Genomic DNA, 24,587 nt, shown 5'->3' with positions numbered 1-24,587 from the left:
ATAATTTTCAACTTCCTTAGCTGTACATATTGCTTTCTTTTGTCCTTCACCATCTCAGCATCACAGTTCAGTGACTGAGGAGGGGGTGGTACAGACACATCAGCACGCAATGTATTTGCACTTACACTGTTCACACTTGGCTTTCCACTGCTGCAGACACATGTTCCGCATGTTTAGCAGTCTCAAAATCCCACTACTCATCACTCATGGCAGCAGTGAAAGTTTTCCATTAGAGAAATTTAACATTTCACAAAAACATTTAACAAAAAGAACTCAGTATGTAATGTGCCTCCCAGGCCCTCTTCCTGGTGTGACAGGATATACAGCACAGTGTAGAAAGAGGCGAGTCTTGTGAGAGTCTCACTCTGCCTGCAAGAGCCACTGGGAAAGCAGGTTGATGCACAACTTTGGCAAGATTATGGCACTGATGTTCTTTCAACTGCAGATCAAGAGAATAATCTCCAGAATATCTGAATGCCTAAAAATGTCTATGGGTGCTTAACCAGTCTCTCAGAAGTGTTTCAGCATATGGTTCATTAGGACCATGGGTGCAGTGCACTGATAAAGGACTCGGCCCTAAATTCCACCCTGGCGCTGGTGGCATCCAAGCACTCTGCTGTAGCTTACGCTCTCTTTTGTGCTCACCCTCACGCTCCCAGACTAGGTGAGGCTTAAGTTTATCCAAGGTCCTAGAATTCACAGTTACAGAAAAGAGCTGCCAAAGCATGGAAGATGCAGTCCTTGAAACAGACACATTGACTGATCAAGTACATGGAGAGTCAGAGAGAACTACAGCTGACTCTTGCTTTTAAAATGGAAAAGCACGATACAAAAATTAATGTATTTACACTCAACACCATGTGAGGTAGTACTTTACAAATGGAAAAACTGAGTACAGGAGTGTAGGCATAATAAGGGAACATGGAATACAGTACAATATGAGGAACAAAATGCAAGCTGTTTCATCAAAGTCCAGTTTGATGAAATCAAAACCATATTTACCTTTAGAAAGCCCTTGAAGACACTAAAACCAAAAACAAGCTTTGAAAACACACACAGTACTTTGCACCAAAATATGTTAAGTAGCACAACTTGCTAAATAGTCTAGTATATAAAATAGCTAGAACTATGTATATTAGTACAGTTGAAGAAGTGGGAGTGAAATCTAAATGGATTAAAGTAGTAGCACCCTACAGTAAGTTTATTACATTATGTTTTTTCCTGAGGCATGTGATTCAGAGTACCTAAGCAAAACTGGTTTTACACCTTTCTTCCTCATCCTATTCACAATTCTACCACCGTTACTCTGCCCCCACCCCAAATCATTCCTTTTTACAGCCTTTTCCAGATATTTTATATTTGCTTAATGTAATTTTGAAGTAGTTTACTCCTACTGTATAAAGAACTCCCAGGTCACCCACACAGAGTTCCATGATGACAAAGTTACATTTCAAATTAATCACATTCTTTTCATAAACCCATACTAAAACAGGCCAAAACCAGTACTGCCAGTTCAGATCCAGTTTACTTGTAGTTTTTCTTTGGGGGTTTAAGGAAACATGTAGTAATATCAGAAATGACAAATTTAAGTCAGTTAACATTGCCATCCTAATTACAAAGTGTAATACTTTAGAATCCTAAAATCAGAACCATAGAAAGAAAGGAATAAAGTTTTTTGTTGTAAACTGCTGTCTAGACAAAACAAACTGTTGTGCAGAAAACGTACTAGTCTTCCAAGAAGAGTTTGGTTGCTTGCTTTTAATTCTTGTACAACGATCACTGCAGTCTTTTGTTACTCAGAAAAACTGTATGAATTAATGAAAATAAGCAATATTTTATTTCAATACCAGATTTATGGTTTGTGTGTTACACTGGGGCTGGTTTTATTTACTGATATTAAACAGATATGTCTGAAACACAAAGTAACATAAATTAGACATGCCATGAGACATGTACAATTAATTTCTCCTAAAATGTGGATAATTCAACCCACTTCTATGCCAATTCTTTTACACTTTTAATGGTGACAGTGACTAGTATTTTAGTAAGAGGGTAAAATTCAATAAAACATACGAGGACAGCCATACAACTCAAAGATACTGTTTGCACAGCTTCCAACTCCACTGTGAAAATACACCCCCTCCAAAATAGAAATAGGCACTTCATCTTTAAAAATGAAGCCCTCTTATGTTCTTCAGTCGTCATCAACAGTTGGCTTGATTGTCACTCCTCTTCTGATCTGACCCCAACCAATTAAACTGCAAAAAGAAAAGGTTTATATTACTTTTAATAGTAGTCAGAAATATCCTGTGTAAGTGAACATCCTTCTGTCCTTTGTATGCCTTCAGTTCTTACATTTTGAATTTTCTACACTTATCTCCCACCCAAAACATCCTACAGGAACTAAACCTGCTTAGTGGAAACACAGAATAGAAAAGGGAGAAGGACAGAGGACATTTGTAACCAGCTAAGGGTGTACTGAACAGTAAGCTGAAAATCTGAAAGTATTGTAACTTATGTTGTACTGGTGCATGGTAGATCTATTCACAGCTGGATCTCTTTCACCTGTGTCTGAAGTGTTGCATTACTTTAAAGCAGAAATGAAAGGAGTTCAGTAGGAGTACAAACAGCTGTAACTCTCAACGAACAGGTAGCCTGTGACGGTAACTCAACTCTTGGGTAAGTGCTGCTATTTATATTCAGAAAAATGAAGGCCTTTTTTACAGGCCACTATTGCCTCAGAAAAATATGCTTGTAAAAAGAAATTCAGAATACATCCATTTCCACAGTCAGCAGGCATTTCATATTATTAATAAGACTGTGTTCAAAACCTTTCCAATTTCTGGTGAGGAACCACACATGCATCTCAATTTACCTTGCTAAGCAGTAGAGCCTGTCTTGGGACACCAAAAAATGACCTGAAGGTTATTAGATCAGCACTTCCCACTTTTTAGTACCATACCCATAGGGCATAATTTGACCATCTTTGAATTCACTGATCCTTGGAATCACTGGTGTACCCCATTTGCTGTTTAGCCTCTCTCTATGCATCTGTATATTTCCTTTTTATTTTATACCTCTTTTTAGTCTTGCTTTATGAACTTCTGTATTTTCAAGACTCCTTTGTCTCACACTGCAAGTTCCTTTTCACAATACAAACTGTATATTATCTTTACTCCAATTAGATTTTATTATGCTGCTTTTCCCAGTTTGCCTTCTTTCCCTTTTCTCAACTTCCAGTTTCCTTACATTGTCTTTATCTTTTTAATACAGCGTGGGAATCAATTTTTCAATAATTATCTTTACAGCAGGCTGCCCCTATTTTCCCACCTCATAATCCAGAGACAGGTGGTCTTTTTGGGCACTATTTGGTCAAGTTTTTTTAACTGGGAAGGAATCTACAGAGGCAACAAAAGACACATTACAATTTGCACAGGCTATCAGTTTACAGCCTAAAAAAAAAAAAACCCAAACCATAATTTTTATTATATACTTTCTCCTCTTCCTTATGTTTTACCTGACTTAATTTGAGTCCTGCCTTTTTTTTTCCTCCTGTTCAAGACATGTTATCTTTTGTCTTGGCTTTTTTTTTTTTTTTTGGAGAATAATCTCTTCCCTAATTTGTCATCTTGCTCTGAGACAGCAAGCACTAAATTCCTGTCTACATTTTCTTGTCATCTGAAAAAGAAACATGCATCCATGGATATTTAAAGCTTAGTTCCTTTCCATACAGTACAGACTTCTTGTAAAAATGGCTGTGCTCTCTCATACTACAACGGCTGTGCAGAGCCAACAAATCTAAACACTCTTTATGTTCTTATCAATCCAGTCTTATGAAACACGCGACAGGTACAGTATATGTAATCACCTAAAGAGACTCTGGCACTACGATAAAATGAACCACCAACCAATTCCATTCATCATTTTCAGCCTCCAGATGCTTCTGTGCAGTCAGACATTTTGTATTTGTAATTTGATTGGGTTAATCCAGTTGATACTTTATTCTTTCCTCTGTGCTTGTAATACATAAAACACTCGAACATCCCTCCTGTGTTCCCCTGCTGTTACTTCCAGGTTGCACTGGAGATCACATGCAGCTCCACGGGTAGAACACAATTGAGGTGTGCATAAAGACAGGTTTTGGCTTAGTATTTTCAGAATTTCCCAACCCCTCTGCCAAGATTCCCTACTGAGCCCAATTTACAGCTTGGCAGTTTGGGCAACAAACCATGAACCTCAGGTGTTTCCTTGTCTGTTAATTAATAGGTACCCTCCCAACCATAGTGTTTGTTTACAAAAGAGGGTAGCAATGAAATTAAGCATTCCACAAAACTATGGTGCCAATGAGATAGGGGAATCCAGAAGAATTTTTAAGACAGACATATACCTACCTATTCTAGTACAAAATCAGATCCATGTATTTCTTTGTTAACAATGTAGCAACCAGGTACTCTACCAACTTTTCATCAACTTACCGCCAGTGTTTCTCAACTCTTCGACTCAGAGCAATTTTTTCTCCCACTTCTGTGCATACAGGGTTAGTTAGCACAATCTTCCCTAAATCAGCCTTTACAGCACTGACTCTCCCTCCAGTAGATAAGGATCCTATGTTTACCATTAGAACTTCATTCTTCGATAATTTTTGCACCTGAAGACAGATATACAGAACTCTGAAACATAAGCTTTAGTACTACAACAAAAATAGCTCAGACAGTACCAAGTATCTTCTTGCCACAAGAAAAGGTATAGCTGAGAAATACTGTAAATACAGACACACAAACTATGGGCAGCAGTGTCAGTAGATAAAAGTTTTATATGCAAAAGGACAAATACATAAAGATGTTGTACATGTAGTTTTGACATTCTTGGTATGATGTACTTGGGATTTCTCTACATTTTCTATATACTGATGATTTCACGTAACGTGTTAGAAACAAACAGTCAGAGAGATATTGTTACAAACTGTGATGTTATACAGATTATTTACAAGAATATTCTTGTATTCTCATTTCCCTTATACCTACATACAGAAAAAAATCAAAAATAGTTCATTTCACAGGATCAGAGAGCGTTGAAGCACTTTACTTACTGTTGCATGAAGCAGCTTATAGATTTAAATGCTAACAGGGGAAATCTTTTAGTTGATTTGTGTAAAACAGATCGTGTTACACAAACTGTTTACTGTTAATGTCTGCGCTGTGCCTCAAGTTCACTCTCTTTTCAACTAGAGTATTTCAAAAATACTTTAAGAAGTTCTGCAGTGAAAAAAATCTACAAAAAGCATGTCAGTAGGAAGCAGATCAGTACCACTGTAAAACTAATTATTGCACAAATGAATAGGATGATAACAAAACACAACTACCATCATGTTTAGAAAAATACCTAACCTGACACATAAATCCTGTATGCTACTTTAAACTACTCTGATATGAATTTCTACTGCTCTAAAAAGCATTCTTCTGCAGTATTAAACAAGGAGATAAGTTTTGTGACAAGCTTATATCAACAGGGAGACAAAATTTCTACACATGATCAAAGAAATATATTCATTACTGCAACTTAGCACAGGAAGCAAAATCAGGAAAAACAAAAGAAGGGGCACAGACCTTTGCGGCTTTCTTGTCTCCTTCAGTGCGCACACCTAAGAGTCGTCTCAGCAAGAAGTAGGAAATTTCTAGCTCTGTAAATATTTCTGGCAGTGCCCCAACTGCACCAAGAACTTGGCCCACCATGCGGTCAGCTCGGCACAAAGTGGGATCAATCTTAGTGCCAACACCTACAACACAACAAGGGAAGTCGCAAGGAGTAACTGGAAGGTAGGTGTCATTTTCATGTGCTAAAATATTTGAAGATGATCTAAAAAACCAGAGAATGTACTGGGAATTCCCTATTACCTGGACAGCACTTTCAAACTGTCAGCAAGACTGTGAGCTGTCTAAACAAATGAAGAAATATTCTACTGTTAAAGCTGGTACAATGAACAGTGCAAGTTGATCTGCATTGGCCAGTGACATTCAGGAAAATAATTTATGCCTTAAATATCCATTTTTCACACCAACCCTGTCTCTCTCTACATATATGAATTGCCTAAAATTTCTCACTGTATTTTTGTTAATTACATTGAAATTTGTTGCTGAATGAAGACAACTGTTTTCAATAAGCATGAAGAAATAAATCTTTTCATAAGATTCTTACCTATAAGGCCTCCTGGAGCAGCATATTGTAGATCGTTGTGTTCAGCAAAGAGTGACACAATTTTGGAAAAGATTGGCTTGCACATGAGTTTTCCTTCACTGTCCTTGGATACAATACCAGGGCGCACCTCAATTTCCTGGCCCACCTAATTACAAAAGTGAAAAAGTGATTAACTGGTTATTTCACAGGAACATGAAGCTGACTAGTCACAGATAAGACTTATATATCCCAAGATCTACTTCTTACACAAGTCTTTGGTTCTGGGCTACTGCAGATTGTAGGATTTCTGTTGCACCATTTGCTGCAAATTGAACAATACTCGCGGCAAATGTAACAACTGATTTTTCTTTTCAATACAGTTTGTAAAACTGCTTTAGCAAACAATCTTTATCAGCAATAATTCCAACATCTAAATTTCAATTTATTTTTTAAACACAACATTTCATTTAGAAATATTTCAGCACTGAGAAAAATTGACTTAATTCAATCAGTGTAACCGATCGACATCAATACACTGCAAACCAAAGAAAGTACAAGCCGTACAAATGTTCTGAGACATAGTTTGCTCTCCAGCCTAGCAGAACAACTTTTAAAGTTTCCATCTACTGCTGGCAAGCAAGGACAATAAAAAAATGAAAATACATAGAATACTTAAATGGGGAAGTAGGACCTGTGAGAACCCACAGACACTTCCAAGGTGCTTTTAAAATTCTTTTGCTCTCCTCTTCCCCACAATAATTCAGCAAGTCCAAGTGGTAGGACAGGAAAAAAAATAGCTCCTTCCATTTTTTTAAGGCACTAAATCTGTTATCATTATTAGCAAAAGTTAGGACTACAATAATATATTTAAAAGATTGAAATCAGTGCTTCTTGTTCTGGTATTTTGAAACTGTCAACTAAAAATGAAGTACAGACAGAAGGGGTAAGTGCCATCTGACTGTATTCAAGTTTTAAAAAAAATCAATTATATAATAGATATATTTTGTAGAAAGCATAGAAAAACTCTACTCATTGTCATTAAAAATTTCCAGTTAAGAAAGAGAAAGGGTTACCTTTAAAACACCCTTTAGAATACTGCCACCAGCTACACCTCCCTTAAGGTCATCAACTTCACAGCCAGGCTTGTTGACATCAAAAGATCTAATTACTGAAGAGACCATAACCAGGTTTATATTTAATATCAGATTTTTAAACAGTGTCTTTTGTTAGCAACTTTGACTGCTTTTCTGGCCTTATGAAAAGTATACACACATTTATAAATATTACAAAAACAGAACAATCAATATTTTATTCCAAATTTTTAGGCAGACTGTTGATTTTATTCTCAAAACCATTTAAACTGCTCATATATAAAAATGTTTCTTATGACTTTTTCTGCAGAGCAGAAAGTAACTTAAAGATCTGTATCTGAAAAAGAAAGCAATGATCAACCATTTTATAAAACCCCTTCAATATTCACAATGTTAATCGTGAATACTAGAACTTTGTTTTAATGTATTCATAGTTAAATACTGTAACCTTGATGTAACGTGGTCAATTTTTACGCATTTATGCAGTGTAGGACTCTCTTGGATTATTTGAAAAAAAGGCAAACAAATTAATTCATTGTAGGAACTGCATTTCACAATATGCTGGACAAGAACTGAGACTTTGACAATTATAACCAGGAAACAGGAGACTAACACAAAAGATCTAACCAAGCTACCCAAAATATTTCCATGGAAATAATATAATTTTCAAATTCATCAGTTGGTCAATATTTTGTTAAATCAAAACTATATTCATAGCAACTAAAGGGATTTTTTTAAGACACAGACAAATTTCTCACTTTTATTGCATTTTAGTGCTGTTATATGCACAAAATATACACAAAACCAACAGCAATTAGCAGTGAACAAACAATACAGCTCTCAGAAAACATGTAAGTTTTAAAATAAGAGTGTTCTGAATACTCCTTTTAAACCCACCTCTGTTTAGGGCACTCAGCATGTGCTAGGCACATTCTAAAAATGTTTGGCCACAGACACCCAGGCCTGAGCACTTACATACCAATAAGCCTTGGTTCAGATGTGAAGTCTCGCAAAGGGACCGGGATTTTCTTCACTATGTATTCACAAACCACCTCAATGTTGTATTTCAACTGTGCTGAGATTGGAATTATTGGAGCTCCTTCTGCAACTGTACCTAAAACAAAATCAAGTTCAACAGTAAGCCTTTATAAGAGTACAATATGACCAAATGTTCTGTCCTTGTTAAAAACACTAATGAATTTCATGGCATGTTCTGTATCTCCCAAAGCAGTTTCAGAGCATTTATCCTTCCCTTCAACACCTTAGCTCAAATCAGCCACACCTACTTTTCAAGGCATTCTGAAAATGAGCAAGATAATCTTCCACTCCAAGGGAGAATTCACTTCCTACACTGTGATCAAAAGTATTTTTAAGATTTCCTAAGAGAGATCAATATTCCAGTTACATCAGTATCAATTTTACAGTCAGATTTCTTTATGACAAACTAAATTTCCTGTTAATTTAATGATTTCTGTTTTTCAAATTTTGCAATACAAATACATATTTTAGAAAAATCCTAATTTTACAGAAGAATGCATTTACTAATCTAGGTTTGTTAGACATCATTAGTTTTAATTTCATCTATGTTTCTTGTGATTGCTTCAGTTCTCAAACTCCAAATTTACACATCAAGCCACTCTGACAGAGTTGTTATGAACAGCTTCTGCAAGGCAACAATTATGAATTACAAAAAAAAGAAAAAAAAAAAAGACTCATTGGCTACTTTTGATGGTGACAATCTAGCTCTGCAGCTTGTCACACACCCCACCTACTGCAGATAAACAGGGATAACAGTGGAAGCTCCTGGGAAAGATAAAACTCAAAGCACGCTAAAGGTGAGCAGAACGTTACAGAGTAGGATAACACTGCCCAAACGGGATTTACACACAGATGAAAGAGCAATCTTTTGTCATTAGATAAAAAAAAAAAAAAAAAGTATTTATACCTACAAGATGCCCCTAATGCGTACAGCTTCCTTCTCTCCTGCACTCCAGTAAAATCACAGTGAAATCTCTACCAAAGAAGCAATCCAGGAAGAAATCACAAATCCACTGAAAGCTACTAAGTAAGAGCCATTGTTACTAGTTTTACATCCAGAGCTCTGACCCAGAGCCATAACATTATTGCATGCAGTCTGCAACAGGCAAGAAACACAACTCCTGGGGTCTAAAGTTCACATTAACAGACCATATCCACCAGCATTGTCTAAGAGAAGCTTTTCTATGAACATATAGAAAATCACTCTCAACACTGAATTTCCACCACTAACTGGACTTCTGCTCTTGAAAACTTACCTTGTACAAATGCAAGAATCTGTTCATACTGTTCTTTAGCCTGGCTCTCCTTCACCAAGTCAATCTTATTCTGTAGAATCAAAATGTGCTTCAGTTTCATGATTTCTATAGCAGCTAGATGTTCTGAGGTCTGAGGTTGAGGGCATGACTCATTACCAGCTGAAAGAAGAGAAGTAACTAGAATATAGAAACTATAAAGATGGACAAAACTCCTACAGTTAAGACATCTACTTCCATCCACTATCATTATGTAAAAAAAAAAGAAAAGACACTTGTCTCTCAGTAACCTACAGGTGAAGCAACCAAGTCAATAAGCACCTATTCTCCCTCACAACTGCTGGCTGTAGCCTCCACACAATGCAGGACAGATGAGAGGCTACCAGAGAGGTTCCCCCATTCAACCTGCTCCCACCTAAAATATCCAAAGATACCAAGACCTAACTTGATCTACTCCATCCTTTAGCTCTTCAGATATTTCAGTGCTGACAGTAGCGTAATAGACAAATCACCTTTCAAGAAATATCGCAACATTTTCTTATCAGTAAAGTCATAAAAATACCAAGATCCCCAAACTCTGTTATACTATAATTCTATCAAGTATGTGAATAGGGCTGCTATCAGTATAGTTTAGATTTCAGCCATCTAAGAAGCCAGCTTTGACTGATGGGCCATTATGGTGGTTAATCTTGCTTGAAGTTTGGTCTATCACACTTTCTAGAGATAAACAGGCAGAAGAAATGACAGCTCATCATTTATCTCAGACTTTAAATTACAGTATCTGAAGCCGTTTTTTTTCTTTTGCTGACATATCCTATCAAGGTAAGATAATTGCTATGTATCACTACAGAACACTATAATGTTCTATACATACATAAAAATTAGTTTTACTCACTTCCTGTTGCTGGCAAACCAGAACAAAATTTGTCTGGATTAAATTAAATCTCCTGTATTTAAATTTTGTCCATATTTATCTGGGTTTACTGTTTGTACTGTTGTTTGTGAACTCTACTGTATGACAAAGACTACATGCATATTTAAAGGAAACTGAGCCTTCAGAGAAACTCCAAACGTACTTGTAGCTAATCTGTTTCCATAAAGTGATAAAAATTTTACAGTACTATAGTACTACAAGGTTTCACGTTACCTATCTTCTGTCAATGGGGCCAGCTACCAGACTAGTGAGTATGGATACCTGTGCTTAAAACAAGCCACCTTGTTAGAGTACACTGCCACTTTAGCATGACTTGATTTTCTTTAGCACGACTTTATTTTCTTTAGCACATCTCAAAAGCATTCACTTGTTTAAATTGCTCACCACCTCCCAGGAGATTTTAAAGCCCACATAAAGTTGCTTCATGACACTACAAAATGGAGCTCTGTTTTTGGGTAGCAATTGTTACCTATCAGCAGTAAAGCTGCATCCATTACTGCTGCACCGTTCAACATAGTAGCCATCAAAATATCGTGCCCAGGACAATCCACAAAAGAGACATGCCTGTTGTAGGAGAATGTGAAAGAGAAATCCAAAAGCCCATTATCAACAATTCCTCTGACTGATTAATGTCAGTGATTAGGCAGAGTAAGTTAAAAGTATCCTTAAAATAGATAAACATTTTGAGACAGATGCTGAAAAGCAGTATCTTAAAAATATTTTCAAAAAAGTTCTAAAAGAACACAAATGCTACTGAACAGCTACTGAATACTTTTTCTGAGTTTTAAGATTTAATACCACATATCCACATTAAGTTCCTCTTTAATATTTCACCAATTTACTTGTAAATTAGATTAGAGTTAAATGCACTGGAATAAAAACCCGAAATCAAACCAACCTACCACCACTAACCCAAACCCAACACACCAAATGGGATTTCTCTTATCTCTTTTAAAAGGTATCTCCCATTCTCCAATTTTAGGAAATTATCCATCTTTAATTAAATGGTTATAACTGCACTTCAAAGATTTGTCTACAGAGATGCTGTTACATTTCCAACCTTATGATTTTATTGTTTAGACCAATATTCTATTCACTATATTCTTTCCTGAACCTATCCAGTGAAGAATCCTCGTTTCTAGTGGCAGGCCACCAAAAAGCAAGGGACTGATTTGCTGCTTTGCTGATAATGTTAGAAATCTACTACAAGCAAGTAACAGTAGGATAAAGACTGCAAAGCTTTTAACCAGTTGTTTCACAATGGCTGCCTGCCTGTCACACTCCAACAGAAGTTAATCTTAGTACAAGTGCTCTGCTGGGAATCTGAGAAAAGGAAAGACACGTGGTTACAGCCCCATAAGTATTTCATCATAAGCACAAACTAAGAATCTTGTACAACAGTCTTCATGACTACTCTCATTTGAGCAATCATTGTGCAGACTCATGTAACAACTGCTGTGGTTACTAAGCTTCCATAAAGACTGTGCTACACTTCATCAGAAATCAAGTAAATAAAGAACACTTGGCCTCCAGTGAGAGATCTTATCTCACATTAAGCATCAGGCTTTCATATATTCATTTTAAAAGCTTTGAAAACTCTGCCTTTAGGAAGAAAAAGTTTAACAAAGGTCATCCTCTCAAAAGGAATTTTGAAGATGCGTTTGTAAGGTCCACATTAGTTCTCAATCTGTCTGGTTTAAAATGTACTTATATTAACAGCAGAAATATTTCACTTCAAAGTCCTGCAAGTAGCTGAGGACAGCAGACACAGCTGTGCTGTACCATGGAGTGCTTGTCACCACCAACCACCAAGGAATTCACGAGAGTTTAAACAACATCTTAGCTCAGGGGTGTCCCATCTAAGAATGTGTAGTCTGCCAGAACCCATTCAGCTCAATCCTGTTTTTGTAGAAAGGGAAGTAAACACAATTTATTCCAGTCATTTAAAGCAGTTACCTGACTAGTTTAAAGTTCCCTTTGGTGCCAGGAATATCTGTAGGGAACTCATCTGGGGTGCTACTTCCACAGGATCGGTAACACTCTGGTCGAGAGCAGCTTGGATCATCCAGCTTGTAAATCTGTGATTTTTTAAAATGGAAAAGTTTTAATTCCTCAAGGGTTAGTCACCTGTAAGCTTACATCCCCACTGAAGTATATTAGCAACACAGGGGCTACATTTACACTAATGACTCACCTTTGCATTAGCATAACCCAGCTTGATTGTGATATTTCTTTCCAGTTCATTTTTAAATCTGACAGTATGAACTCCAGATATAGCTTTGACTACTGTCGACTTTCCATGCGCTACATGACCAATTGTACCTGTGTTTCAAAAGGAAATGTTTGTCAATACATCAATGTTTAATTCCGTGCAATGTTCCACTATGATCAACACACAATTACCCCAAATTCTTCACAGCCATTAAGTCCAGAACCCCATCAGAAGGATATATGGAATTTGTAAACATTTTTACTTAAACAAACAAGATCCAAAATTGAGCTCCCAATGGACAGATCTTTACACTCTAATGAAACTCATCCCAATGATTAATTTCAAGGTAAAACAAACATTGCTTTAGCAACTATTCCCTATGCCATTCACCTGTGTTCCTGAAGAAAAAATGGTGCTTTTCCAGTCAAAAGGGCTTGAAAAGTCCCTAAACCTACTATGTAACTGTTTCTGTACAAATTTCTTGGAAGTGTTACCACATAGGCACCATCTGCAACTGCACAAGCACCAAAAGGAGTCACCTTAACGCACCCCTCTTTTTTATAAGTTTGCTTTTACCTATATTAATTGTTGCTTGTCTGCTGATGACTTCTGGTGAAAGAGGCGTCAACTTGGTAACATCCTGTATAAGGGAGATTTTAGAATTTATTCACCTTGTATATAAATGTTTAGAAAGTTAAAAATTTAGAAACTTGAAAATTAACAAGTAGTTCTACTCAGCAAAACCAATTTAGATTATATCCATTCCAGTCTTTTAAACATGTGAAATATGACCAAAAGGGAACCAAGCCCTGCTTGTGAATCAGTACAGGCTACAATTCAAAACCCTGGCTGTAAATCGGCACTGACTGCAAGGTGTTAAAGACAGGAGGAAACAAAACAAAAAACTTCAAAAGAAGCTTCTAACAAAACACCCCAAGCCCTTACCTACCCCCAAACCTAAATTACACGTAACAGGCAAATTCATTTTCAACAGGCTACAGGATGAACTGCACTAATATTTTAAAAACAAAGCTTTGTCAATAAACAGTTGTTTAATTGGTGTAAGGTTCCATTACAGCCAATATAAAATTACAACTAACACTTTTGAGTCAGTGGGTCCAGAGGTTTCCCTAGCACCATGGATTTTTATTCTTTTTAATGGCTACTTTTTTCCTCAGCTACTGTTATTGCTACTTCAGGTACCAGACAAAATTTCTGCTGTCCTAAATAGTCTGTTGTGTGAACTTATTGAAAGCCACTGGCAAAATAAAGCACTCACAAATACACCCTATACAGATAAAGAAACAACACTGAGAGAGTTGTTTAGGTTTTTTTAAAGCTGTTTGTCCACATAACGGACAAGTGTTGAAATCCACTGAAATGTTCCCCTGTACAGCCAATTTCCATCCTGCATTGAATTCATATGGATGAGCCACTCAGTTCAAGCAAAGATTCATGATGCCAAAAGAGTCCTTGGTGCAGGACAAGATATAAATGTTTTGCTAGGATACAAATAACACACACATTAAATCACGTATTGTTTACACTGTTACATGAAGGTTCTGTGCACAGTGATCAAACAGATCTGTATAAAAAACGTAAGCTCACTCATTCTGTTCTCAAGTACGACATGAATAAAATGTTCATGTTCAATACAAAACAAATTTTGAACATCCAAGACACACAATTAAATTTATATTTATTGTATATCGAACTTAAAATGACTTCCCAGCGATGGGAATGTGACCTGCAGATGGCACCATGTGGCCGGGAGACCAGAACTTCAGCGTGATGCAACTCCTGCCACCAGGAAAATTCTTCCTGGTGCACACAATTATGCACGCATGAAGTTTTTTCTTCAAGACTGGTATAAGGCTATTGCTCAGCAAGAAGCTCCACTCAGCCATAAGCACTCAAGGGCCGACAGAACAGGCCTTAAAGGTAATTCCTGCTGACACTCCAGCTAGTCCTTTTCCGACTAGGAAACGCCACAACAATGAGAGGAAGTAAAGAAACCGTCTCTCCTAGCTGACATGCTCGCCGTAACACAAAGGGAATTCCTGTGCTCAAGCCCGAGGAACATCGAACGTGATTACTGTAAAGACAAATAAGCCGTTCCAGTTTGAACACCAGGGACACAGCAACAGGATTTTTGACTATATACATTATATATATACACTTGAATTTGAAATACACATTACATGTACGCTTATACTAGCATACAAGTGTAATAAGTGAGGCAGCCAGGCGAGACACTTAACAGGCAAGACTACCACAGCGGGAGACCACTGCAACCAGTAGTTACAGTGGTAGGTAGAACTGGTATTTCTCGGCAGTTGTCAATAGTCAAGAAAATTCTGTTGACAAACCAAGCAAGACAGGGCTGGTAGCCAAGCCCTCGAGCTTGCTGGAGAAATACAGCGCAAATTCATGGTTCTACTTTGGCAAAGGAAGAGTCTGTAATACCGCAGAACACGGCAAACCTTACACGGGGAAAACTGCACTCACCAGTGAGCCATAAAAGCTTCACTCGCACACGCGGGACACGGACCCACAAGCCTCGCACTCAAAGGCAGGAGAAGCGCCTCGCCCGGGAGTCCCACACCCACCAGGACCGGCAAGACCTGCTTCCTGCGCCGCTGCTCTGCCCCGCGTCCCCCTGCCTCAGCTCGGTCCCAGCGTGCTGAACTCGGCCCCCCGAAGCGCCGCCGCCTCCCGCGCCCCCTCAGCGCGCACCAGCCGTGGTGGGGCCCGGCAGAAGGCTCGGAGCCCCTCGTGCCGCACCCCCCCACTCACCCGCCCACAGCGGCCCGCCCGCTCCCTCCACTCCCTGGGCGCCTCCGCCGAGCCCTGGGAGCCCGATCCCACTCCTGGACGCCCCGCGGGCGGCGCTCACCAAGGTGCCGAGATCCTGCCGGCTGAGGTGCGGCTGCCCCAGAGTCACTCCCGCCTCGTCCCCCGCCATCTTGGCCCGAGAAGGAAGTGAGGAGTCCCACGCAGCCGCCTGACCGCCGGCTCCGCTCGGCACCGCCGCTGCCGGCCCGCAGCCTCTGGCACCCTCCGGCCCACAGCGCGGCACCGGCCGGCCCGGGGGCGGACACCGAGCTCAAGGAGAAACGGCGATTAGCGCGGGGAGGCCACCATCGGCCCCGCAGCGGGGCGGCCGCGAGTCAGGCGCGCCGCGGGGCAGCCCTGTAAAGGACCCCCGGTAGCCCTCACGCCGGATGATGCAACCGGGGCCTGCGGCGGGGCCGCGCAGCGTGCGCGTGCACGGGGCGGGGGCGCGGCCGGCGGGGAACGGGCGCGGGAGCGCGGGGGGAACCCGGGGCGGGCGCGGCGCGGCTACGGGAGCGCGCAGCTCGGCCGGGGCCGGGAGCCCGACGTCCCGAAAAACCCGCCCCAGAGCGCCGGGAGCCCAGCACAGGCCGCCCGGGCCCGCGGGGACGCCGCGCTAGTGCCGTGCAGCGCGGGTGTGAAACAGCGCCGTGGCTGCGCGGCGGACACCGGGCTCGCTGGAAGACACAGCGAAGGCGGGAGGCTCGTGCCGCGGTCAGGGTTTGTTGCTGTGCGGATTTATTTGGGGTGCCGAGGGGGTGCGATGCAGAAAGGCACCTGGGGAGAAGACCGAAGCACGATGTCCGTGTGCGTATGAAATGAGCACATCGAACACGGTGTCTGCTTGAACAGTAACATGTCACCGTACACGTGTTATAATCTCTGCTGGCCGTCAGCGTGAGAAGATCTTTCTAATGTCAACCTTTTTTCTTGTTACTGTCTTTTGTAGGCTGGGCGCTTATTGTTAGGGAGACGATGTGGATATAAGAGCTGCCCCAAGATGCGAACAACCTGAATGTTTTGTACGAAACAGGTAAAAATCCCACCAAACAGTTGCTGTTTCCAGAGTTTGGTATGACATAAATGCTTTAAGAATTGAATAAAATCCCTAATCGAGTGATGAGAGTCAGTTTAGAGGTTCACCGGGGAGTAAAGGCCAAATTCCCAACCCTTCCCTATGGGAAATCAAACTGACTTCTTCATGGGAACCTCTTAAAGACATAGAGGATGTTGCTGATAGTATTTCCGTGGTCAGGGAAACAGGTTTCAGTGCAGGTAACCAGTCATCTCAAGTATGTGTGTGTTGTGCCAACAACTGTGGCTTTGTCTGTTGGAAAACATGTTTGTTCTCAGACTTTGCCTGGCTTTGCAGGTCAAAAAAAGCAGGTTTGGGGCAGACAACCACGTGGTTGAAGTGTGATGATGGAAATCTGTGTGAAACTGGTATGCCTGGTTGAACAATGGTTGTAACCTCCCACTTTGACAAATGCTACTGTTGCCATGCTTTCCTGATGCAAGAGTTATAGTGAGTTCTGCTGGATATAGCTAGAGCAAACACATTGCCACTGTTCTTGATCTGAAGAAACTAACAGGAACACATCGTAAGAAACCTTCCAGTATCTATGATGGTGTTGCCAATGACAAAATGTATTTTGTCTTGCAACCCAATCATGTACATTGGTTTAGAAAATAAATTTTTATATCTAATCTTTTATCAGGCCACATGGTGTTTTCAATTTTGTGATAAATATCTCACTTCTGGGAAAAACAACTGAGATACACAAAGTGTAGTGGGAACATGATGCAATACTGTATTGTAGTTGCCTCAATGTCCGCACATGTACAATCTCTCTTTTATGAAAATGAACTGAAAATACTGGACTATGTCATTACTTACCTGTTTAAATTATGCAATAAATGCAGCGCAGTGTAAAATTACGGAAATAGTTCTTGTCACATTTGAAACAGCCTTTAAAAAGGACTTAATCCTTGCCAAACACCCTGTCAGGAATGTGAAAAGAATACACAACTGTTGCTTCTATTTTGACAATGAGATTGTAAATTTTACATATTCCGAGGAACTCTTGCTATTTTGATTCACTTATTTGGAAGTATTTGTAGGATAAAGAAAACCCAGGAAAGTCTAAAGCCTGCAAATGTCTAATTATTGTAGGATCATAGAATGGTTTGGTTTGGGAAGGACCTCAGAGATCACTGAATTCAAATCTTCCTGCCATGGGCATAAACACCTTTCAGTAGACCAGGTTGCACAGAGTCCCATCCAGGCTGGACTTAAACACTTCCAGGGACGGGGCATCTACAGCCTCTCTGGACAACCTGTGCCTCACAGCAAAGAATTAGCATTTAATCAAAACCTGCTCTCTTTCAGTTTAAAGCCATTCCCCCTTGTTCTGTCACTACATGCCCTTGTGAAAAGTCCAGTTTCTAGCCTTCTTATTTTCTAGCCTTCACCTTTAGGCACTGGAAGCTTCTATAAGGTTTCCTCAGAGCCTTCTCTTGTCCAGGCTGAATAACCCCGAGTAAAATATTTAAGAACGTTTCTAGGAGTTGACATTATGTCATATGTCAATATACGTGTATTGTACATGTATGTATGAATTAAATAAATTTTAAAATACTATAATTAAACGGTAACAAGTGTATTAATATAGCTCAAAAAACTATATCCGGAATTTTATTCATTGCAATACTCATTTAAGCCAGGTAACTACTTAGCCACTGATTTTGTACAGATGCCTAAATCAGAGGGGTCAACCCAAATCTCTGTTTAAATTAATACTTAGTAAGGTAATTTTGATACCAGTGGTCCTTGTCAGAGGCTTAAATTTAATTTTATTTAATTTTATTTAGGAGACTAGAATCGAGATATTATTATCATATTTTGATTTTTTGGTAGAAGCAAACTGTTCAGTGTGAAAGAGAAGGGGGTGGGGGGGGGTTTTGTGCGTTGAAATGTTGAGATGTTTTAAATGTCAAAGCTGTTGTGGTTTTGTTTTGTGGCTAGGTTTGAGGTCCTCTTCTGTGACAGTGTGTAGGAGAGACCTGAAGATCATCTTATGCCTCAGCTTGACACAAACTGCAGACAGCAAAATGACAGTCAGGTAAAACATAAAAGTCTTGCTTAGCTTTTTCCACTCTTGCTGACCTATGAAGGTCAAAAGTCTGAGGAGTGGAGAAGGATGCATCAAGTTTTGGTTGTGTCATTTCTGCATATGGAAACTTAGTTTCTACTCATTTTTCTTTGTTGCAGCATTAGCTATGGGTGGGTACGTGCTTGCTGCAGCAGGAGATGTACCTTATGGAAAAGGGAGGGAATGTCCATCCTTTGAGACATAGGTGGCAGGAACACCTGCTGTAGGGTCAGTCTGTAAAGGCCAGTTGTTTCACAGTAAGTGCACAAGTAACAGGTTTTAAAACAGTGACTGGGGAGATGGAGCAAATTTACTGCATGAGTGAGTGAGATGGAATAGTAAGAAGTTGCCAAGTCGAGACAGGTCTGGCCATTGGGATGAAGGAGTGAATAGGAGGTTGATTGTAGCACGAGGGAGCAGTAAGTGGGCAGTTGAACAGAGTGGGAATAGCCTTGGGAAGTCTTTGTGAAGCACCACATGGAATAGCTGGTTCATTGTGTGAAGCTGTGAAAGGTGGGAAAGACATTCAGCCTGGGGGTGGCAGCTATAGAGAAGGTACACTTGTTTTATAAATCAATGGGGAGAGGGTGGTAATGAGAGACTGAAAATAGGCTGTGAAGGGGGTGGGAACAGCAGTAAACAGGGAGAGGATGGCAGCCTGTGGCCTGCTATTTAAAGCAGCAGTGACATAGAAGGTGACAGGGAGGTACGTAGAAGGGTAGCAAACGGTTTGGGGGTGGTAGTGGCAAACCAAAGGTCCACGTAGGTTAGTTCATCCCTTACAATAAAATCAGAGTTTGCCAGGTAAAGGCAAAATAGCGAAAGCAAACGGGTGATGTTTGTACTAAGGCAAAGCCCTGCTCGTCCCTCCCAGGGCTGCGTGCAGTTTGTTCGCTGCTCAAGGGCTGCTCCGCTGAGCGCCGGCGGCTGCCGGCCCCGACCCCTGGGGCTCTGGTGACCCGGTTCCCACGCCGGCTGGCAAGGCAGCCTGCGGAGAGCAGGGAGCTGGGATCAGCCCGCAGCACCTGCGGCTGGCCGGTGGCCGGGGAGGAGCTCAGCCGGCCCCGAGCAGGGGTTGCTGTAGCCCGGGATGGGCTGCAGCGCTACACGGGGCAGCTGCCATAGCCTCGGAGAAAGGGGCGATAGCCTGGAGGCAGCGGGGTGGGAGAGAGCAGAGCAACCCCGACTCTCCGAAAGCGGACGCGTGTGGATGCGCGTCCTCGCGGGCTGGACGCCGATGGTGCTTCTCGGTGTCGCTTTCTGCAGCCGTGCTCCTCGAGGCGTGCCGGTGCTCCGGCGTCTGGCTGAGCCCGCACGGGGCGGGGCTGGCGAGCGGGGCCGGCCCGGGGCGGTGCCGGGCTGCCGGTGCCGGGCTGCCGGTGCCGGGCTGCCGGTGCCCGTTCCGTGCCCCGGGTCCCCCGCCCGCGCGGCCGCAGGTGCGGCGGAAGTGACGGCCGGCGCGGTGCTGCCGGGGGAACATGGCGCCCGCGGCCGCGCGGGGCAGCGCGGAAGGTAAACAAGCGTGAGGGCGGCGGGGACCCCGGGGGCGAGGCCGGGCCGGGCTGGGAGCGTCGGTGCCCGGGCGGCGTGGCGGGGGCGGCTCCCACCTCCCCCCGAGCGCGGACGGCGAGGAGGAGGGAGCGCAGGATCCCCCCTTCTTCCTCCGCCTCCTTCTCCTCCTCCTCCCGGCTTCGCCTCAGCCATTGCCCCTCTCCGCAGCCCCCCGGCGCCTCCCTCCGCCGCCCCCGGCTGTATGGTACACGGAGCCAGGGCCCCTCTCCGCCGCTCCAGCGGGAGGAGCCGCGTCCTCAGCGCCGCCGCTGCCGAGAGGTGGGTAAAGGATCCCCCGGGCCCTCCCGCCGCCGCCGCCCGCCCCATCGAGGGTGGCCCGGGCGCCCTCCTGGCCCTCAGGGACCCTCCCCGGGCTCGGGGACGGCGGGCCGGGTGCCCGCGGGCGGCAGGCGGGGAGCGGGCGGGCTGGAGCGGGGATCGGGCACGGCCGCGCCGGGGGGGCGCACCGGAAGCCTGGCGGGTTCGGGGCGAGCGCAGCCCCCGCTGGGCCCCTCGGGTTCCTGCGGCCGCACGTCGCGGACCCCGGGCCTGCCGGCCCCAGTTCCCGGGGAGCTCGGCCTGCGAGCTCCGCTCACCGCGGAGCAGGGCTGAGCGTGCGAGCAGACAGGTTGAAGTAGGTCATCTGAGTTCCTGCCCCGAAAATGGCCAGTTCTCCCTCATCGTAGCTGATGGCGAAAAAAGTATCCGTGATCTGAACGAGTAGAGCTACCCAGGGTTACTACTGGATCTATTTGGTGAATACTGAAACGTCACTTAAAAATTTAAAGTTCTTGCCTTTTTATTGTTTGGGATTTGGGTGTCGTCCCCCTCCCCCCTCCCCCCCCCCCCATTTAGAAGAGGAATAGGAGAATCATAAAGCTGTTACTGGATAAAAGGACAGAACTACTGAAGCCTGGCTTCCTGTGGACTTGTTATGTATACTTGCCCCTAGGATAACCCAGCTCTTGCACCACTATTGCCCCAGTTCACGTTCAGATCTCCTGAGCTTACCACCATGCACCAACATACTTCCTGTCTTTTGCCTTCCAACACCTAGCAAACGTGTTTAATTTCTACCACATGTCCTATAAACTTTCCCACTGACACTCATCTCCCTTCACTTTCCTTAATTATACCCTGTGGCTGGTTTGCATCTACACGTGTTGATTTGTCTTTCAGCAGAGCACAGCAGATAACCATTGAGCTCACACTGGAGACATCAGACCTTTTTCATTCATCTAGCTGCCAGTTTGGGGGATAGGCGTAGAAATTAAATATGTTTGAGATTTCTGTGTTTCTGACAAGCGAGTTTGACATTTGGCAGTGAGGTCAAACCTGTGTGCCTCAAAGGGCACAATTAATGTAATTTTCTCAGAAAATGCTAGGAGTATTTACTAAGTTAGCAATAAAGATACAGACAACAAAAAGACAAATGGAGGGGGTAGTTTAGCAATCCTAATTTAGATGTAAAATATTTTTATTCATATAGTTTAAATACTACTTGTAGCTCATTCCCTTCTTATCATGCTAAAAATTTGTGGTAATCAAATGATTTTTTGTCACTAACAGATGCGTAACTTGCTACTTTTCTGTATAGAATACACAAAATAGCTTCACATATATATAAAATTTATTATACATAAACAGCTTCACATACATATAAAATTTATTATACATAAATAGCTTCACAGTGAGAAAATCACACTTTATTCATATTTTTTTCTTACATTTGAAAAGATGAATCATTCTGTAAGACACAAATATTATATATATAAGAACTGTTATCGCTCAGGATAGAGCAGTCCTGTCCACTTTGAGAGCTGTGGCAAATCTGTAGTTTGCAACACTATCATCATTTAACTTTTAGGTATTAGTAATACAAGTTTTTCCAGTTAAAGACAATTCTCATTTTTGTGGGTGTATCAACTGTTTTATACAGGGCACCTGTTCTGGTATCAGTAAATGCAAGTGGAAGAGCGTTGTGGTGAGCTTCCTCTGTGTTTGGGAGCAGGTTTTTCTGTACAGGTGTTGTGATGCAGTGACCTTTTAGACAGATGGTTCAAGCTATCTTAGTGTCTGTGAAGTGCAGTTACAGGTTCTGGCCCGCTTAGAGTGAAGAATAACCATCCTGAGCTGAGGCACAATCCATGCGGAGTTTTAGTAGATTTGGTTGTAACTAGTTCTGATGCTTCTGGCACAGCTTTAATGACATCAGAGAGCACTGACACAAAGAGCCACTGTTGCTACGAACTGATTCAGATTGCTCCCAGATAGCAGCATGGCCAGAGATCAGCAGCAGAGCTGTCCTGGTCAGCTGTGTGCCTCTAAGAAATGGAGTGTGGACAGCTATCAGGAGCAGCCAAGTTTTAATTTCTGGAGTTCTGGCAGTCTGGTTCCTCTGACTGGCAGTGATTGGTAAGCTTCTAACTTCTTGTCTCTCAAGTAAATCCAATGCTTTTGGAATTCTCGAGATGGATTGGATGAAGCCTTAAACATGAACATACCAATAGTTTAAGATAAATTGTTTCCCAAATTTAGTGTATTAATGATAAAGCATTTTAGGTAAAACATGTGGAAACTGGATGTATTTCTTTGTTCCCTACATTTGCAATTGTTGTAGCAACGGAAAGTTTTGATATCCACTGGTTATTGATTTATCCCACATCACATCACTCCTTCTGGTGTTGTTAGTAGGAAATTATGATGAAAAATGGTGGACAAAATAATGTTTTTCGTGTCAAACTGTGTAAACAAAGGTTTAATTTGGGGGATACATTACTTGTACTGTGTATGTTATAATTGCGTTCTTACTCAGTACAGTACACTACATTCAAAGGCCCAGCCTTCAGCCATGTGTGCAGTTGTGAATGTTTGCTAGTGTGTTCAAATACTTGTTGTATTGTATTTTCATATGTGTCTATAACATTTGACTATGGAGAAATGTCCTATTCCTGCAGAAAAGCGTGTTAACTAAACTAGGGTAAAGAATTCTGCTCTAGGCAGCCTTTGCTGTGCACCTCACCAAATAAAGCATGCATAATGGCTTTAAAATTCACATTTAAATGCACGTATTTGGTGGATGGAAGAGATTATTGACTTTTAAGCTCTGTTTTAGTACTTGGTGTAACCAAAGCATGGTTCTGTGTGTCTGGTGAAATATCTTCTGGTGTAACTCATAGATAATAGTGTTTTATGATGTGAAAATTTGTTGTTCAGCTGTGTTCATGAAGGTGATTTCTTAGAATATCTATGGGCTAGGTAAAATGAACAAGTACTCCATAATCAGTAAACAAAACTTGCTGGTTGTGTCTCAGCATCCCAAATGAGTTACTAAGGAGCAACAGTAAAGGAAAGCAGAAATTTTCCTTTGAGCTGATGTCCTAGACTTGGTATTGTCAATACTTTCCTAGAACGATACATTTCTGTCCCTAGAAAATGCATAAAAGCTTACATACTACATAAAGACACATACTCAAAGGGCCCTTTTTCAGGTAGTACTGCTTTTGGAGAGATTTTAAATCCAGGAGGGCATGAGTCAAAAGCAGGTATTCTATAACTTGCTTCTCAATAGGTAGTGCATTTAGACTCCATTTCTTCTGCTTGTGACTAAGAGCCTCAGACACCCTGAGGAAAGAGGATTCTCCTTGTTTAGCAAGAAAAAGCAGTCTGGATTAGGGTTTTCAGACTTTTATTACATCTGCAGAATAAAGATGAGAAATCAGTGTTCCAAGTAAGTGGTTTTACAGTCACAGCACTGTAGACTCTAATGCATTATGTGCTAAAAGAGGAAAAAATGTCAGGAACAGCTAGTAAGGTTAAATGTATTTCTCTTTTGACTTTTCAGCAGAGTCTTACTTCCTGTGCTGCATTACCCCGATCAGCTCTAATATGTGCAGAACAATAACGAATGTCAACGTAGATTGCCCCCCACCTCCCCTTTATTGTTTATACATTGGAATTTTTTTGTTCCAGTTTTCCTATAGACCACTGCAGGCTCCATGTCTTCCTTAGGATTAAGTGTGCTGCTGTGATTTGCATGCATGAAGAAAATCTAACTGAATTTTCCATTTTTATTGAAAATATGAAAAAAAAAATTGTTAGGTATTGTCCTCTGGGAAATAACTGCAGCATTTGAATAGTGCATAGAATTACATCAAAGATTGCAAGTGTGTGTGGGAGGAATGGCATAGCTATGGTTTAGAAAAATTACTTTGTTTGAGAGTATTTTGTATTGCTTTTTTTAATGTTTGAACTACCACATTGCTATTTGCTTTTGACGGAGGATGTTAGCTTTATAAATGAAGACTTTTACCAGTTAAGCATAATACGCATTTAATTATCTAGTTT

General features: G+C 41.6%; 2 protein-coding genes across 7 annotated transcripts in view; one reads left to right on the top strand and one right to left on the bottom strand.

Moving 5' to 3' along the window:
• Window positions 1–1,506: 1,506 nt before the first annotated feature.
• On the bottom strand, window positions 1,507–15,705 carry EIF2S3 (eukaryotic translation initiation factor 2 subunit gamma). The gene is made up of 12 exons (XM_039551676.1): window positions 15,599–15,705; window positions 13,279–13,342; window positions 12,685–12,812; window positions 12,447–12,568; window positions 10,960–11,054; window positions 9,560–9,718; window positions 8,245–8,379; window positions 7,248–7,342; window positions 6,196–6,340; window positions 5,607–5,776; window positions 4,476–4,648; window positions 1,507–2,258 (listed from the first exon to the last, which is right to left on the bottom strand). The coding sequence occupies exons 1-12, from the start codon at window positions 15,665–15,667 to the stop codon at window positions 2,195–2,197; spliced, it is 1,419 nt and encodes a 472-aa protein (XP_039407610.1). The 5' UTR covers window positions 15,668–15,705; the 3' UTR covers window positions 1,507–2,194.
• Window positions 15,706–16,032: 327 nt separating this feature from the next.
• The window catches only part of KLHL15 (kelch like family member 15), a 28,537-nt gene continuing 19,982 nt past the window's right edge, over window positions 16,033–24,587 (top strand). Inside the window, exons 1-4 of one of the 6 annotated variants that reach the window (XM_039551660.1) lie at window positions 16,033–16,344; window positions 16,487–16,570; window positions 18,563–18,659; window positions 20,409–20,519. The gene's annotated coding sequence lies outside the window, so the exon portion shown is untranslated. Of the gene's footprint in view, window positions 16,345–16,486; window positions 16,571–18,562; window positions 18,660–20,128; window positions 20,202–20,408; window positions 20,520–24,587 lie in introns of those variants that run through there. The other 5 variants (XM_039551656.1, XM_039551665.1, XM_039551662.1 and 2 more) reach the window with 5 other exon arrangements.

Source organism: Corvus cornix, chromosome 1 (assembly GCF_000738735.6).
Source record: "Corvus cornix cornix isolate S_Up_H32 chromosome 1, ASM73873v5, whole genome shotgun sequence".
NCBI lineage: Eukaryota > Metazoa > Chordata > Aves > Passeriformes > Corvidae > Corvus > Corvus cornix.
The sequence above is the reverse complement of the archived record's forward strand: the minus strand, read 5'-3'. Positions and strand labels throughout refer to the sequence as shown.